The 19620-nt window shown below is 35.5% G+C and overlaps 1 protein-coding gene across 1 annotated transcript; it reads right to left on the reverse strand.

Moving 5' to 3' along the window:
- Positions 1-320: 320 nt before the first annotated feature.
- LOC123663520 (RRP12-like protein) lies at positions 321-19151 on the reverse strand. The gene is made up of 19 exons (XM_045598196.1): positions 18934-19151; positions 18013-18271; positions 17512-17638; positions 16480-16779; positions 16136-16219; positions 13571-13723; positions 9750-9982; positions 8119-8233; positions 7621-7785; positions 5927-6574; positions 5129-5607; positions 4459-4631; positions 3779-3990; positions 3015-3271; positions 2501-2709; positions 1892-2068; positions 1570-1726; positions 681-821; positions 321-410 (listed from the first exon to the last, which is right to left on the reverse strand). The coding sequence occupies exons 1-19, from the start codon at positions 19067-19069 to the stop codon at positions 329-331; spliced, it is 4107 nt and encodes a 1368-aa protein (XP_045454152.1). The 5' UTR covers positions 19070-19151; the 3' UTR covers positions 321-328.
- Between the last annotated feature and the right edge of the window lie 469 nt (positions 19152-19620).

Below are 19620 nucleotides of genomic sequence, written 5' to 3' on the forward strand. Positions count from 1 at the left end.
CTAGTATTAATTATTTTAGAGCCCGTTACAGTAAAATATGTTATTAGCTTGTTTTTTTATGAATTTGTTTTTAGTTGTTGCCATAGTAAATAATCCTTACATCAAATACTGTATAATTGTAATGAGTAACTTTTATTTACGATTAAAAAGATTTAAAAATGATAAAGATTAACTAAATTTTCAAATTTAACTAACGACACAAAAAAAAAACGCTTCAATAAAACAAAATTTCTAGTATTCATTTCATTTCCATTTTATTAACATAACGAAAACAAAAAATCTTTAGAATAATCATATTTTTCTTAACAAATAAAATTTTATTTATTAATTATTTCTTTTTCGAAATTTTAATATTCTTTGTTTTTGACTTAACAATTCCTCTGAATTGTTTCGATGTTACAGCCTTTTTCCTGTGAAGAAAAAAAAATTATTCAGCGCAATTTCACAGACTGAAAAAATTGTATCCATGTTTTCAAAGAAAATCACAAAAACTATTGCAGCTTGAATTCATATATCGGTTTTAATTTCTATTATAGAACTGCAGATTAATAAATGTATTTTTTTTTTTAAATTTTGATTCGTTGCAATATCATTCGGTCATAAATTTTGCTATAATCACTGACATTTAATTTTATTTAAATCTTAGTTTTTAAGAACTGTATTTTCCAAATAATAATTACCTTTTATTAAGATTTTTCCTCGACAGCGGCAGATAAGCGTACGGTTCGGGCTTGCCCTTTTTCTTAATATCGCCTTTCGCTTTCTTAGATTTATACTCTGTGCCCACTGTTGACGCTACGGAGGCCGCTGAACCGAGTGGCCTGAAAATATTTCATATTAAACGGTAAGCATTAAGTTAATTTCGCGGATTTTAATAAAGCCATGTCATAGATTAGTTAGGTTATTCGTTTATTAAAACCGTTGTCATTCTAGGTACTACTGAAATAAGTTGAAATCATTTGATAACTTACAGAAGTGTAGTGTGATTAAGGTCCAAACCTATTCGTTTATTAAAACCGTTGTCATTCTAGGTACTACTGAAATAAGTTGAAATCATTTGATAACTTGCAGGAGTGTAGTGTGATTAAGGTCCAAACCCTGACTATTCTAGACACCAAACCTTTGCCCAGCAGTGGGATATAACAAGCAAGTTCAGTTTAGTTCACGGTATTAATTAGACGGAATGTACATTATACACAAGGTGCCTGCAACTTCATTCGCATACGCATAATGCATGCTATTAAAAATATAAATTTTCCACATTTTTGGTTGATGTAGTATCATCCTATTAGTAGTAGCGTGTAACCTCCCACAGCTGGGCATAGATCTCTTTCACTATTTAGAAGTGTCGGAGTTTAATCTATCACGCTTCTCTAATGCGGACTGCCGGATATATTCCCTACTCAAGTAACTATCGCTATCAAGTGTATACAATAATCCGGGACCGACAGCATATCGTGCCAAGACCAGAAACATATTGTACAAATACCTCAGAGCGGGAATCGAACTCACAAACGCCAAAATTATAAACTGTAGTAAGATATTAATTAATGAAATGAAATAAATTACCTGTGTATACCCTTTCCGCCAGCCTTGTACTTAGACATAACAGCTGTAGACGCGCGACTTCTGTTACTTCTACCGCTCTTCACACTAAGGATGTCTTCGTAGCGACGTTTCGCGCCCGGTTTTAATAATTTCGATGGCTTGGATGATTCTTCATTATCTATGATAGTTTTTTTTTTTTAAATTTTATAAAAAAAAATTTTTCGGAACCGAACGCTTGTTTGTTGGCTTAAATGTATATACACTACTTATTAACAACTGGTGTATTAACACTTGCACTTATTGTCATCATTATTTAAAAAAAATATATAAAAAAAAACAATACCTGTATCGTCAGTGTCGCTGTCAATATCTCCGCTCGGCTTCGGTTCATCATCACCTTCATCGTCACCAGACGCATCGTCAGTGATGATGAGTCGTCCGTCGGGAGCGGTCTTGAAGCCGCCATCTTTTTTCTTCTTTTTCTCTTCAATGACTCGCTTCTTTTGCGTTGGATCGGTCGCTAAAATATTGAAATAATTTTTATTTAAACAACCAATATAGTAATGTCTTCCATTAATTCTAAAAAGGAAGAAAATATGAAACAAAATTTAAAGAAAGAAATGACAGATTTATATCGAAAATAAACACTTCAATTAAGACAATGATTTCTTTTCACTGAACTTAATTTTTTAACCCATAGAAAATACTTCTAGTCTAAAAGATCCAAGTTCATCACTCACTGTAATTGTTTTTAAATTTCACTATACTAATATTTCTAAAAACAATATACACTGGACCAATGACATTTTTAACAACAGTTCTCCAAGCAACAATCATTTTCCAAAGATAATCTCCATAGCCCAAAAGACCAAAGTTTCTCACCAGTTATCCTAGCTGATATAAACAAAAGATATATAATAATATGAAAAGACCGAAATTTCCCGTTTCTCACCTGTAATCCTCCTAGCTGAAGACACGTCAGCCAGATCCACAATATTTTCTGGGTCATCCTGGATCCAGGTCTTGTTCCTACCCTTCGCCTTGACCTTGGGACGCTCCTCTTCCAAGTATTCCATTTCAGAGTCAGAATCTTTGAGGATATCGTCTAAAGTCTTTGAAGTGCCCTTGATATCTTCAAAGTCCGAGTCGTTTTCTTCTTCTCTGGATTTTGGGATTTTTGAAATAAAATTAGTTTAAAACATTTTTTTTTTTTACTATAGCTGATATCATTATTATTTTTAAGATCTAAGATTAATCTTCTTGTAACAGATTTTTTTTTTTTTTGACAAAAGAAACATCAGATCAACTCATTAAAAGTTTAGCCAAACTTTGGTAATATCCCAACACATATTTTATTGTTTGCCCTCAAATTAACCAGTAGAAAACACAATCAAGTATTAAGTCCAACTTGTTAACTGTCAGTTTGTGTGGGACAAAAAAGTATACAATATATAAATAATTCTTACCTCTGCCCGTCCTTCATCCTCTTCTTCCTATTATCCATTTTGCGCAAATTCCTTAATCTCTTCAACATGACCACATCTTGTTCTGGTATCAATTTCTCTATGAACTCAGCGCCGAATTTCCTTATCATCCTACTAAGGAAATACCCTATTTCTAATCTAGTGTGACGCTTGCAGTCATCTGACATTGTTGATAGAGTTTTGAATATTAGTGGTAAGCTGCCAGCTAGGACGTCCGTTGGTAAAACTTTTGTGTATACCTGAAATCATTGGAATATTATGTATCCTTATATTGTTACACATAAAATCACCATATATTACAAATCCATCGTAGTTTCATGCAGGTTATCGTCGGATTAGAAAGAAGCAAAAAATCAAGTAAATAATAAGCTACAAAAAATTTGGCTATGATGCACAGTGGTATCATGTCTTAAGTTTACAAAGGGGGTGAAATCAGGGGTAATGTACAGTATTATATCAGACATTCGACAAAGATCATTGATGAATACAGCAATATGAATATACGAAGGTAATATTTATAAATTAGATCTCTTTTAGAGAAAACTTTGCCCTTGCCAACTACCTATAATATAATTATATTGAATAGTGCAATAAAGAAAAGAATATAATATTACAAGAATCATCTCTCTCATTTAACAATCAATGTAATTGTGTCTCCTGAAGTGATGACTACAAATTGTGATATCTAGCGGTGATTATAAACTAGATGAATTACCATCTACTTGGTATTTCTAAAAAAATATTACCTTAAGGAAACTCATTGCTGCGGAGACAATCTCCCTGTTATTGGTGAGCATTTGTTCAGTGACCGTCTCCAATAGACCCTGGACGGTCTCCAGACCCATGTCCTCACTGAAGGTGAACAGAGCCGACGCTACAGCACGTAATGTCGCACTGCTAATACGAGGCAAGGGTGCTGATAAACCGGAGAGGAGTAGTGTGACGAAAGCTTGCATACCTGGAAAAAATTATAAATGTATACGCTAAGTTACACTTTAGCCTGTAATATCCCACTACTGGGCATGGGCCTCTCTCTGTAGGAGAAGAATCAGAGCTTAATCCACCACGGTGCTCCAATGCGGGTTGACGGATACATAAATATATAACAAACAAACAAATAACAAATATTCGCCTAACCAAGTTCGCCGGGTCAGTTAATTTTACATATATATATCTTCAAAGATATATTTATTTTAAAACTGTAAATATTATAATTAACAAAAGTTCAGATTGTATCAAAGATTGAACTGAATGACACTCTACAAAACATTTAATCAATATAAATGACACAAAACAAACTCACAACTTACTATTATCTATTACATACAAATGTCAACCTTAAATGCAGAACAGAAGGTACTAGATCCAATTACTTGTAACAAGCATTATCAACCTTAAGTTGTAATACTTTAGTACTAAATCCTACCTCCGTCTTGGTTTTTGAGCACATTCCCAACAGTATTGATGACGCTGAAGGCCCACTGTCTACACTTAGAGTTGATGTCTTTCGTGGATATCACAGATTCAGCTATAGCGCTCTTTATTAGTTTGCTTTCAGCATTCAGGTTCGGTGAAATATTGATTAAATGTTCTATGCACCTGCAAAAACATTTTAATCAATACTATTTTACTATGACAGAAAAAAGATGGCGTTGTACGTTGTATAAGTCTGAACTAAAAGTTAAAAGTTATATATATATAAAATTCTCGTGTCATGGTGTTAAACATTAAACTCCTCCGAAACGGCTTGACCGATTTTAATAAAATTTTGTGGGCATATCGGGTAGTTCCTCCGTGACCATGGCGCATGCAACTGCGCCGAAATATCGGAGCCTCAAAGATAAAAAGGTACATGGTATAAATCCCGATAAAACGAATTCAAATAATGTTAAGAACCATGGAAATTTAAAACAATATATCGGGTAGGTCTGAGAATCGGCCAACGTTTATTTTTCATACCCCTAAGTTATAAGGGGAGGGGGGGGGATTAAGCTGGTTAATAAGATATATGGCAAAGCAACGTTTGCGGGATCAGCTAGTAAATCATAATTTAACTATTATTAGGTATATTATATTACAAGCTGTGTTCTACTCACCGTAATCTCGCAGCCTTACTGCTATCAGCTACTTTATTAAGTGACGACATCAATAACTTTTTAATCTTCTTGTAATTATTCGACAGAAATTCTTTACAACTCTCATTATCACTTTTGAAAATCTCTTCCAAAATGCGATAAGCCTTTTTATGTTCCATTTCTAAAAGTTTCGCTTTATCTTTGTATCTCATTTGAACTTTTTTCTCAGTATTTTCTGCGTTTGCTTCATCGGTGTCCATTTTCTCTTTCTTGGACTTTTTAAACTTTTTGGGATTTTCTAAAACAGTCTCACATAATGGGAAGACCCATTTGTCAAAAAGATTAGCTATTTGTTCGCTGTTTTGGTAGAGTACTAGCAGACGTATGACGTCTAAGATTGATTCCCTTTGGAAGTGATTGTCATCGGATTTTTCTAATTGCTGCATAGCATTTGTGAACAACTCTTGTCTTAAATTTTGATCGCTTATTGTTAGGTATACCTGTTCAGTAAGATTTAATTGTTTTTTACAATTTTCATAATGGTCTGAATGTAAATTATAACACATGTTTTCAAAGTAATGATTTAAGAAACATAAATATCACAGTTTACGAACACTGTCTGTAAGTATTGTGAACAAACATTCAAAAAATATAAATGTTATGGTAACAATTTTTTATGTATAGAAAATAACATTTTCAAAAAATGCTCCACCACATAATGCCATATAATTGTTGTAGATAAGTTGATGAATATTACAGTTAAATAGTAAAGTAAAAAAGTTGTAAAAAGTACATGAAATATAGACAAATCTCTCTCACCTGTATAGTTTCCAAAGCTGCCAATCTCTGCCCTTCAGCTGAACTTCCCTTCGCTGGCGTCATGTAAATATTCAACAAAATTGGCAAATAATTCTTAGCAAATCTAGCCAATTCGTTCCTATCATCCTCGTTATCTTCTGAGCAAGCGATAAGTTTCCTTAGAGCCTGCATAATCGAAAGGCGAAATTCAGCACTATCCTTCAAAACAATACCCAAAACTCTGGCCAAGATTTTGAAGTTATCCTTAATATCTTTGGGATGATTGCAAAAACTTGGTAGTAACGACCAGAATTGGTTACATAATAGTTCGTAAGTATGGGATAACGCTATTTCTTTGTTTTCAGCGAATTCACGAGATTTCTTCCTGCAAAACGTCGCCATTTCCAAAATTTCTGTTGCGAAGAATTTGAGATTCGAGTTTGTGATTTTCTCTTTCAAAACAGGTAGTAGCCAACTTCTTTCTAAGTTTATATTATCACCATCTCTTAGTGGGATTACTTTTAGAACAAATTCCGGTCCAAGAGATTTCACCGCAGCTCCGGTGGCGTATTCGGCTTCTTTTTGATTGCTGAAATTGTGACTTTCGCGTCGTTCGTTTAGTTTCTTGAGTAAGGGTGCCATTGCGTAAGCGACTTTTTCGTTACCTATCTGTTGAAATATAATAAATTCTATGAGTACAAAGTAATCAAAGTTTTCAACAATTGTTCCAAATAAAAAAACTTAATTATTACGAAACTAGCCGAACCGTACCCACTTCGTTGGGCGTTAATTATTATTATATTAACCAAATAAAATACTTTAAAGAACAAATTTTATAGCACTTAAATAAATAATATGTTGCTCCAACGCCATCTATCAAAAATCGAGACGTCGAACGACGAAAGACTAATAAATTGTTTTCTAATAGCGATAGATGGCGCTAGTTTATTTAACATTTTGATATTATATTTTAATCTTTTTCTTATTTACTGAATTTTTTGTTCAATTACAATAAAATATAATCTATGTCACTCCTGAATAGTGTAGCTTCCTGTTAGTGAAAGAATTTTCATGATCCGATCAGTGTTTGCGAAGATTACCCCCTACATACAAACAAAGTTATAAACTTTACCTCTTTATAATATTAGTATAGATAATCTTAGAAATATTAGTTAAGAGGTTCTCTACATTTAACAAATAAAGGCAAAAAAATATTGACACATATTGTACGGGTAACTCTACTATGTATACTAACTATGTCTATAGGGTATACAAATGATAATAATTTAGGTAGCACTGATAACTAATTGATCTCCTTGGCTTCCCTCGAATAATTCCCAAATTCGAAAAAAACCCTAATTTCGAAATTCGCTATAATTTTCAGCTGAAAATAAATTGCAATCTTTCTTATTAAGATCCCAAGTTTTCATAAAGTAAATTTTATAGCATTTGGTTTAACATCCACTGTGGCATAATGTTGCCATTAACATAGTAAGCTTATAGTGTTACCTTTTTATGCAAAATAAATCGAAATCAGCACTTACGACAAACTTTAAATACTGCTGTATAAAAAATAATACAGTCACCAATTGTATATATCTATTACTTACTAAATCGAGTACACAAGTGATGACTGTCCAAAATATTGCCTCAAACGAAACAAATATGAGGTCAAATTTGAAGTGCGTAGAAAAAGCTACAGTATATTAACTCACCTCTAAAAAAACAGCAATAGTAAGTATCACGTGTTTGATGGCTTGGTTGAAGGGGTTGTCCAGACCAGTGCCGATTGTCTTGAAGATATTGTCGATGTGGCTTTTGTGTTTGACCAAACATTCGTCAGATTCTATTGCCGGTTTCACGCAGTCTATGAGTATGGCCTGGGGCAGGGGAAAATAATTACATAATACTTTCACACCAAGAGTTGGTAAATAGTTCTAACACAACATATGTCTAAACTAACAACTGTTTAGAAGAGTGTTCATTTTTAATTTGTTTCTCATTTGGCAATTTTTTTATTGGCGCTTGCCGACTGAACCGAACGGACGCATCTATCGATTCCCGAGTAAATGGTATCAAAATATCAAATGTACCAAAAATTACATAACTCAGCGTTAGTTTCAACGAGGAAACATAGGTCTAGATTTTTTCAAGATACGACAATAATTTTGAAAATCGAAATAAAACATAATAATAGAACAATACCAACACACCTTCAAGGCGTTGGTGGATGCTGAATTGACATCCGCAACGTCCGAGAGCCACAGCTCAGACACACAGATGGTCACAAACATCGACAGATTTGGTATACACAGGTTCAAGTCGAGCCTGAAACAAAATGTACGTTAAACAACAGGTCTTTTTTGAAGTTAGCTCTTTAAGAATTGATTTTCATGTAAGGTCCCCGGTATGAAAAAAATATGAGCAGTAAAATCTACCGAACGAATGACCTCGTTACGTTTTTGCGCGCCATCTATCTTAACCCAGTTTTAATAACAAAAAAGTGATTTAAGTGGTTTATTTATTATTTGATATGCTATAAAATCTTTTTCTTAGACTAGTAAGACTTTTTTGTGCCTATTTAGGCAGTCGTAGTCGACCTGAAGGAGTAAAGTCCAGTCGTGCGTCGGAGCTGACACACACACACTTCTTTTTAAATACAGTAAATGTGACGAAGAAGCGTATGATTCGGCTGAGATAACTTAGCCTATGGACGCCTGCAATACCAGGAGCATTGCAAAGGATGCCAATCCTACCCTACTCTCCCAGAGAGCTGGCTTCCTTGTTCATCACAAGAATACAGTACTACTTAGCCGTATCATTTAGTTGCCACTTTCGAGGTTTGGTTACTTGACATTGGCGAAATCATCTGTGCTCATTTGGCACTATTGAAAGCCATTTTAAGAAGAAGAAGAACATTTTTGAGCAATATCATCAATATTAAAAAGAAATACCGCATTCGATGTCCAATCGCTTTTGCTTGCACGCGGCTGGGCCAGGGCGGGCGCGGCCAGGCGCACGCACAGCTTGTGTGTGTGTGTGTGCGTGTCTGTGTGTGCGTGTGTGTGTGTGTGTGTGCGTGTGCGACACTCACCCGGCGAGGCAGCAGTAGGCCTGCTGCTGCACGGCGGCCCAGGCGCCCACCTGCGCGTCGTGCGCGGCCGGGCGCGCCGCCAGGAGCGCGCACGGCGTGTGTGTGTGTGCGTGTGCGACACTCACCCGGCGAGGCAGCAGTAGGCCTGCTGCAGCACGGCGGCCCAGGCGCCCACCTGCGCGTCGTGCGCGGCCGGGCGCGCCGCCAGGAGCGCGCACGGCGTGTGTGTGTGTGCGTGTGCGACACTCACCCGGCGAGGCAGCAGTAGGCCTGCTGCAGCACGGCGGCCCAGGCGCCCACCTGCGCGTCGTGCGCGGCCGGGCGCGCCGCCAGGAGCGCGCACGGCGTGTGTGTGTGTGCATGTGCGACACTCACCCGGCGAGGCAGCAGTAGGCCTGCTGCAGCACGGCGGCCCAGGCGCCCACCTGCGCGTCGTGCGCGGCCGGGCGCGCCGCCAGGAGCGCGCACGGCGTGTGTGTGTGTGCGTGTGCGACACTCACCCGGCGAGGCAGCAGTAGGCCTGCTGCAGCACGGCGGCCCAGGCGCCCACCTGCGCGTCGTGCGCGGCCGGGCGCGCCGCCAGGAGCGCGCACGGCGTGTGTGTGTGTGCGTGTGCGACACTCACCCGGCGAGGCAGCAGTAGGCCTGCTGCAGCACGGCGGCCCAGGCGCCCACCTGCGCGTCGTGCGCGGCCGGGCGCGCCGCCAGGAGCGCGCACGGCGTGTGTGTGTGTGCGTGTGCGACACTCACCCGGCGAGGCAGCAGTAGGCCTGCTGCAGCACGGCGGCCCAGGCGCCCACCTGCGCGTCGTGCGCGGCCGGGCGCGCCGCCAGGAGCGCGCGCGCCAGCCGCACGCACAGCGGCGCGCTCACGTGGCTGAAGGCGCGCGGCGCCGACAGCAACGCGTGCAGCGTGTGAAGGCAGCACGTCTTGATGTAGACGTTGTTGTGCGTCATCAACGACAGGATCGACTCGCATACCGACTGAGAACCGATTGCCGAATGTAAGCAGGACTTCGTTGACATAAGGGAACGTACCCATACTACGTGACCGGTTCAGGTGGAGGGGAGGGTTTTTAAAAATACCACGCTTGGTCACAGGATTAGGTTATCGTCACGTAGTCAAGTCTCTAGAAAAATCTCGGGATTTTTCAATGCTATATTGAAATATGGCACTTTTCAAACTCACAAGTGGCAACACTGACGCACATATGCCAGAACGTAAGCTGATTAAAATCTGACAGTATACTGAGCAGTGAAGTTACCAAGCAAGGTGTCACGCGACAAGCCAAAATATTTCTATACCTACTTTCCGTTTGGAAACAAAAAATAATCCAATACATCTGAATTACTACGTAAAAACTCGAGTCTTATACACACATATTAGCAAATACTACAGGTGGTCACCAGGAAGGGGGGGGAGGGGTTAAAAAGTGAAAAAATTGTATGGTATGTTCCCCAACTTCACGTAACAACGAGGTAAAAGTAAAGAGTTAAGGTTTTCAGAAAATCCAATTAATAAAAATATCATCAATAAATCAAAGTATGTTAGATGTCGTCCGTTAATCATGTAAGGCTCGTGAGAATGTATACAGTCTTGCCCTAAATTTTGTTACAAAGAAAAGAAATTATATTACTATACAGTGTGTTCGTTTTATAGATTGATATAAAACCATTAAAAATATATAAAGCTTATTCAAAGTGGTCTCCATTTGGCTGCGATACAGTCCTTTAAACGTTGAGGCGGGTTTTCAATAGAAGCACACACTCTTTCCATGGAAAGAGTTCACAAAAAATTCTTCACTGCCAATTGTATGGACTGTTTTAGGGACTAAAAATTATCATGGCATTTAGAGCAAGTCATAATCTCTAAAACTGACCATAAATCGTTATCCAGCGGATTAAGATGGAAGTCGGATGATTACCCACACTGTACTCTGTTGGCTAATTGGGAACTTCTTTAGAGCTTTGAGCATAAATACGGTCATTTAGTTTGTTAAAATATTGCCCGATTATAAAAAAAATCTTATTCGTAAATAAAAAATTTCTGTGTTTGAAAGGAAGGTCATTTTTCGTACCGCTTAAGAAGTTGTTTTGATGTTACCACCCTACAAACATTAATATCGCTGGTTTTAAAAATATAGAAAGCTAAAATTATAATCTATTTCACATAGGATGGGTACGGTGACATTTGATATGTTTGATATGTTTATTGTACATTCCGCATACGCTACTAAGCAGGGCTGACTCTAGAAGCCTGGAGGCCTCGAGGCATAAAGGAGTGGAAGCCCCTTGGCTCCAAATTATTTTCCAAATATAATGCGAAAAAAATTTTGGAAGGAATTGTTTACTAGTGTTTACTATAATCTATTTCACATAGGATGGGTACGGTGACATTTGATATGTTCGAATACACGCTCACTATTTTCAACAAATCGGATAAATATACATTTTTAAAAATCACCAATTAGTTTCCAAAGCAAATAATAATGCTTGATTAGATTGAAATTGTATTTATATATGCGTTTTTACATTTTAAACAAAATAAAAAAGGTACAGAAAAAATGATAACTTAAAATTACAGGCATGAAACGAAACGTTTAATGATAAGGATTGACACGTAGTAATCGACTAAAATAAATAATCGTCACGGCAATCTTGTGAATCGCGTCATCTCACTGACTCGAGATATCTCAATCAGTACTTTCTGTCTCTTGTATGCTTCCCGTGTTTTGGTTTTGCCAGTTGCTATAGTTGTATTTGTTGCTGTTTTATTGTTGTTAAGTTCTGTTATTATTTTTTTTTAGTTATTCATTTTGTGTGTGTGTTCTGTTCTGTAAAATGCCGAAAAGAACAAAAGAAGACCGTTTCAAACAGTCAATTGGTTGTCCGCTTTCGGTAATACTTTGAACGGGAGTGAGAAAATAGCGGTCCATTATTATCTGTCAACCACATAGTGGATCGAGTTGCACACGCACTTGAAATTAGGCGTAATACAGTGTCAAAAATTACTTCAGCCTATCGCAGTCCACTGTTGGACATAGGCCTCCACAAGCTCGTGCCAAAAAATGGCGTGAACTCATGTGTGTTGCCTATAGTCACCACGCTGGGCGGGTTGGTGACCGCAGGGCCGGCTTTGTCGCACTGAAGACGCTGTTGCCCGTCTTCGGCCTGTGTATTTCAAAGCCAGCAGTTGAATGGTTATCCCGCTATCGGTCTGCTTTATAAGTTTCAAGGTGGTAGTGGAACTGTGTTATCCCTTAGTCGCCCCCTACGACACCCACGGGAAGAGACGGCTATATTTTTTATTGCCGTAGCCACACAGCTTAGTGTCAAAAATAAGTAAAGAAAAGTATGGTGACACCAATATGGAAGATAATAAGTTATCGACTCCCAAAAAGAGGCAAAGGAAATAAATGTTTGGTCGTTGAAGTTGAATATGATTATTAGCGGAGAAATGAGTTGCCCACAATTTTACATAATTAATGTCTTTGAAAGGTGCTAAATTATTTAATGGAAGTGTGACATCGTTATGGCGACTTTTAAATAAAATTGGATTTCCATAAAATAAAAAAAAGTTAACAAACGGAAAAGTGCGTGAAAACTTTGTGACATTCTTAGAAAAGACGAAAAACATTACGAATTGGAACAACGTAGTATTCCTTGACTAGACATGGTTGAACGCCAATCATACTGTTGGCAAAGTATTGACAGACGACACTGCTCATTCTTCGACTAAAGTACCGGAGGGTAAAGGCGAACGACTAATAATTTGCCACGTGAGCTGTGTTAATGGGTTTGTCGATAACTCATTTCTCGCTTTTCACACCACCCTTAAAATATTATTTATTCACTATAGCGATGATTAATTTTTAATAAGCAGTTAATTTTTTTTTTTTATATATAATCGATTAAAGGTTAACCGCATTTGTACTCGATAATCGAATTACATCAATTAATTATGCATGGTCACCTCACTATAGAGTTAATTTGACATGTGTCACCGTACCCATCCTACGTGAAATAGACTATAGGGAGGTTAAGGGAGCCTGTAGGTGTTTTAGATGACTTTTCACAAGAAAATAAAATTCCTAATATTTCTTTAAGTTTATCCATCCACTATATCAGCCATCTATACATGTAATTTTCTGTATATTCTGTTTTTAAGTGCAATAAAGTATATATAAAGTTTTATTTTTCTTAATATACGAGCTAATCTGATGGCGTCTACTGCATGAAACCATCCAACAGTAGTGCCATCGTAATTCAAGAGAACTTTTCAAATTCAACAGTTTGTATTTACGCACCAATTTATCGACTGTTCAATAGCTGTTATGCAGATTTAAACAGGCTTCAAGAAAGGGGGGATATTCTCAATTCGACTGTTTTTTTGTTTGTATGTGTTATGTCATAACTTTTTATTGTTTATTACTTTTATTAAAATGTTACAAAACCGATTAACATTAATTAAAGACAGAAATTTCACATTTCATGCTTACGGAACTGATAAACTGACAAGATAGTCCTCCATTCAGGTTCAAACTGATTATCTTCATTATTATGCTGATTTACCTTTATATTATCTTTGCTGAAGACGGGCAAAATGTCACGGAGCATGGTCAGTGTGTGCAGAACCGTGCGATGGCCGGACAATAGGGCCTCCGGTTTGATTTGATCCAAACAGAATTCGGCAACTCGGTTTGCTGCTGGATGTATCTTGGGTGCCTGAGAAATAGAACATTAGGAACGTTATTATTATACAAACATTATTATTATTATTACAAATAGGTTTTACCAACTACTATTTAAAAGCCATTTCACAATTTTACGCTCTGCAAGTTTACGTAAATTTGGTCGCATCGCGCGAGTCGTACGAGCCGCGCGATCTTTGTGCTAGTACGTATAGTGTGACAACCAAAAGACCATCTTGATCATTTTCTAATGTATAATAATAATTAATAACTATGGTATAAAATGTTTTTTAGATAATTAATTTGTTATTTTTTTTTTTTAATTAATTTAGTTTTTCAGTTTACGAATGAATCTAATATTTACGATATTAATAAAATAGCATTTTATTATGCCCCAGAAAATCTGTGTGTGAATATGAGTTGCATTAGTTTTGGATGAAAGTAGACCAACAAATTTTGGCGGTTTTATTTTATTTGAGGTTCTCAATTTGACTGTATTTTTTTATGTATGTTACTTCAGAACTTTTGACTAGGTGGAGCGATTTCGACAAATTTTCTTTTGATCGAAAGTTGGTGTGTGTCATTTGGTCCCATTTAAATTTATTTGAGATATAACAACTACTTTTCGAGTTATGTCTAATAATGCGTTTTTACTTGACGCTTTTTTCGTCGACCTACGTTGTATTATACCGCATAACTTTCTACTGGATATACCGATTTGGATAATTCTTTTTTTTTTTTTGTTAGAAAGGAGATATCCCTAGTTTGGTATCATGATAAGGAAACCAGGATCTGATGATAGGAACCCAGAGAAATCGAGGGAAACTCTCGAAAATCCGCAATAACTTTTTACTAGGTGTACCGATTTTGATAATTTTTAATTTAATCAAAAGCTGATGTTTATCATGTGGTCACATATAAATTTTATCGAGATCTGATAACTACTTTTTGAGTAATCTTTGATAACGCGTATTTACTTGACTATTTTTTCGTCTACCTACGTTGGATTACTTGTCGATGTAATAGAAGTCGGTTTTTTTCGTTTGCGAGCAAATACAATTATTTAACTTAATGACACCGACAAACATATTAATTAACAAATAACAAGACAAACAGATTGAAATGCCTATTTGTATTGATAATGTGAGAAAAGAAAATTAAATTATACATTTGTTTGCAGAAATTATCATTATATTATTTTACAGTCATTTTCGTAATATGTTTATTTTATTTATATTTTATTACGAAAGTATCAAATGCTGTTTATCCGCTATAACAACGGAGCTTGGCGCGTGTGAGCGAAAGAGACGGCTGCGCATAATTTGGCGTGGACCTTACCTCTAAGAGCGCTAGCGCTCGACTGATTTACGACTGACTATCATTTTATTATTTAAAAAAATATAAAATGTATTAAAAATGATTACATGTTTTAATTATTTTTTTTTGTATTCCTTAATGATGTAAGTTTACTTTGATGAAGATAGTTCGTTAAAATTTCTTAGTTTTCTAAGAACAATATCGCTTTTAAAATTTTTATTTTTTTATTTTTATTTTATTTTATTTCTTACATCTAATATTACAGGCATAACCCAATTCATTAGACATAGTAAACGAGACAAAAGCAAAAGGAATAAAAAAAAAAATTAAACTACAATTAAAAAAGAATTAGCTGACTTGAGCATAACACTAAAAACAAAACAATGTAACATTAATAACTATAAAACATTAAATTCATTTCTCGTAACATATTATATACAAAGTAACTTTTGCGAATTCACTCCACGAACAAGAAAAAAGAAATTGTACTTATTTGGAAAATATTCGTAACTTTAAATTTTTTTATCGATAAATAGAGATACAAATGGAATAAAAATCTGTGATAGTCCTCAACAAAATTATATTCCACATATTACGATATTTTTTTAAAATGGTTTCAACGTAGAGGTTATTGAAAAGTAGGACTTCAAAGAATACATTGCGACCGTTTACCCAGGGAGGAGGCTGATGAAAAGGTTAATAATTTTATACACATATCATCATGACAGCATATACAGTCCACTGCTGGACATAGGCCTCCACAAGTTTACGTCAAAAATAACATAATATACACATAATATAAATCAAAATTCTGATCTGACTATCGACTACAACAAAGGTTGCTCTATTATATTTCAATAATATAAATTACATTATTGCATCCAACACAGATTAACGACGTCAAAATATTACAATTTCGCGGATTGTTACCGATTTTTGTGAAATAGCTCTTAACATACGACACACACGCATTCACGCACGCATACACGCACTCACGCGCGCACACACGCACGCACGCACGCACGCACGCACGCACACAAACAAGTAAGCACGCACGCACGCACGCACGCACGCACGCACGCACGCACGCACGCACGCACACACTAATAATGACTAACTTTTAACTAACCTTAATATTCTGATCCTCAGATGGAATCATAAAGCAGCTTCCTCTCAATATTGCAGTGACGGCATGCTGTGCTGCTTTACGGACCTGACCAGAACACAAAATACACACATATATTAATGATTTCTAGAAATAATAATTTGGTACCTAACTGTTACCTTTGATAAGCACTTGTATAAGTATTTAATGGTTACTTTGCAAGAACATACCAAATACGAATTTTTTGTTTTAGATACAATTTATAAAAAATTTTAAAGGTAATATTACGATGTCATGCTAAAATTAATAAAAAAAAGATACCATTAGAAATTAAATATAAAAATACCCAACAATATAAAAATCCTTACCTTGGGTTTTGAATGCAACGAGAAAGCTAGCACAGATTCAAATACTCTCATCGTTGAAGAATCACCCCACAGAGCATATTCCTGAGCACGTAATAACACAGACAGACAACCGATAGTACTTCTAAGTAGCTGGCCATTTTCGGATTGCGAATTTTTTTCTAAGACATCGGTGAAAATCGTGGCCGCGTCGGAAAAGAGTTTTCTTAATACTCCTTGAGTAACAGATTTTATGCCCATCGCTAATAGTGAAAGAATTGGTACTATATTTTCTTCACCTTCCGATGTTTTTAGAGTTTGCATCTGTAACAAAAATGTGATAAAAAATTTGTTTAATGAGCCATAAAACAATGTTATTTTAATACTTGATCTAGATTTGTTATTAACTAGCTTCTGCACATGACTTCGTTCGTGTTGACTCCACCTCTTGGTCTTAACGAGACGATATATAGCCTATATGAACTATCTAACACTGAATGAATTTTTCAAATCGAACCAGTAGTTCCTGAGATTAGCGCGTTCAAACAAACAAACAAACTCTTCAGTATTAGTATAGATTCATCATTTGCAATCTTGAAATTAAATGAAATAATGTTTAAAACTAGTTTTATAATAGTATTTTTAAACTTTTGACTTAAAGTTTTCTGTTTTTTGCCAATGAATCTCAAAAATTGTAAATATATTTATTTATTTTATCAAGGTAAAAAACAACTATTATAACACTAATTCAATAAGAAATAGAAAAATATAAATCAATCAAGTTTCCACATAAAATTAACATAAATATAATTAACAGAAATATTGACAACCTAATTTATTTATTTTTTAAATTAAATTTAAAACAATTGTTAACAATATTTTCTTTATTGATAGGGGTTGTCTGTAAGAGATCACTATTAATGATAAGACTGTCGTTGCACTTTGTGAGTTATAATATTGTTATTTTTCATATATAATTTCAAATGTGCAATAAAGTATTAAATAAATAAATAAAAGTGATAAATAATAAAGTTTGAAGTAAATTAGATTACTGACCAATGCAGCAAAGTATTCAGTGGTTGTTTCTTTTCCACCTTGTTCCTTTATCGCCTCAGTGACAGCAGCCAACACAGCCAGCATCTCTTTATGTACTGGATTGTTTGGATCAAATTTCGTTAATAACCTATAAAGATATAGAAGAAAAAAATTAGACACAAAATAAATTTCAGATTTGCTTAGTCTTGCGATTGATTGCATTCTAACATTTCTAGATTGATTGATTGGGTTAATAGCTTTCTAAATTTCTTTGATATGTACAGTTATTTTAATTAATATATTTAGGTAAAAATGAGTTTTTACTGTTATTAGAAATAGGGACAATAGCTTCATGGTAACTAAATATTAGTGGTGAAAGCTTGAGTAAAATAATGAGTAACGTGAAAAAAAAAGCTAGCTTTAAGGATGTAGTAGACACATTCAAACAATATTTTAATAATTTTATTTTAAACATATTATTAAATTAAATCTACAAACACATTGTATTGTATATGTACTCACTTGCTAAAACTGACATTGCTGCATCGACTCCAATCCGATGCAAACGTCTGGAAAGTTTTATACGTTCCAGACTTTGTAGACACTGTGTATTCCGATTCGGAACCCTCTTCTGCCTTTGAACCTTGCACGGACATATTTTCAAACTCCTTAGCAATTGTCAATTCATTCTCTGCTTCTGATTTTTGCTTACCAGTACTGTGTCCGTATGTCAACATTGCATTGTGTTTGAGCACGGCTTGTTGGGTTAAACTGGAGTTGCCTACAATTTAAAAAAAACATTATTCATTTATAAACTACTAATTTGGAAATAGTGAAAGGAGTATCCTTAAGTATATGCAGCATATCAATTAGCTGTTGCCCATAACACGAGCATTAAGTTACTTATCTCAGGAACAGACAACAGTTTGCATATATTAAATATAAAGCATTTATTAAACATGAGTGGTCAGATATTTGATTCCGGCACAGAGTTGTATTATTAAACATATTTATTTCTAGTCTGGATGCCTTCATGAGTTCCCCCACTGTGTCTTAGATAGCATGTAAATCCATAGGTCTAAGTTATTAAAAACACCTGACAGCAATGGTTACTTAGGTTACATTGTTAGAAAAATTATCTATCAACGTACAATGGAGTAGCGTATTGTTAATTAATCTCTAACCTTTCTTTATGGAGAATAAGCCTGGCCTAGCAGTGGGATGCTTACAAACTGATACAGTGACTTCGTATTATTTTTTTATAATTTATTTATTAGTTGTAAATGTATTTAATTAACATTTTTGAAGGTTATTTTGAACAATTGTTCATTGCACATTTTTACCGTCCAAAAGATAATTTTATAGGTTTAATAAATACATATGTTAGTGCATACCCTTATTTTTAATATTAAAGTCTAAAAACTATTATTATTGGTAACTTACTTAAATTTTCTTGGAAAAACCGGGATTTGGCCATTTCTCTGTATTTTTGAGTTTTGGGGTTCGAATTCGATGACTGTCCCTTCTGCCATCTCTTTCCCTTTGTTTGGCCCTTGAGTTTTGATCTGAATTTACCCATTTTTATTATATCATAACACTTTTATGGTCACAAAACACAAGTACACGTGCGTAAAACTCGAGCTTCTGTCAGTTTGACGTTCAATGTCAAAATAAAACCATAGAAAATTATTTTCTTATGCACCGGCCTAAAAAAATTCAAGCTTAGTGCCAAAAATAGGCGTGGGTGATATAAAAATAATATTTATTAATATTATTTTGTGTGACTTAGGTAATAAAGATTAAGAAAAATAGTTAACTAATTATTTTTTACATTTTTAACTAATCTCGATAAGTTTTTTACCGTGTAACATCTGTCAAAGAAATAAAAAATAAATACACAATAGACTCAGAAGTGAAACGGAACGGTTGTATTAGTTTTTCTGAATAATTTTTCTTCATTCACCTCGCATTCTTGTTTCATTGACGTTCCTCTTGTTTGTAAATAAGTACCGCTGGAAATAGTACGCTATGTGAAATTACGCGCATTCTTCGATCGAGTGTACATTACGTAAACCGGAGCTTACATGTTAATTAAAGTATGTTAATAGCAACCTAACCTATAGATAGGGT

This window comes from Melitaea cinxia, chromosome 20 (assembly GCF_905220565.1).
Source record: "Melitaea cinxia chromosome 20, ilMelCinx1.1, whole genome shotgun sequence".
NCBI lineage: Eukaryota > Metazoa > Arthropoda > Insecta > Lepidoptera > Nymphalidae > Melitaea > Melitaea cinxia.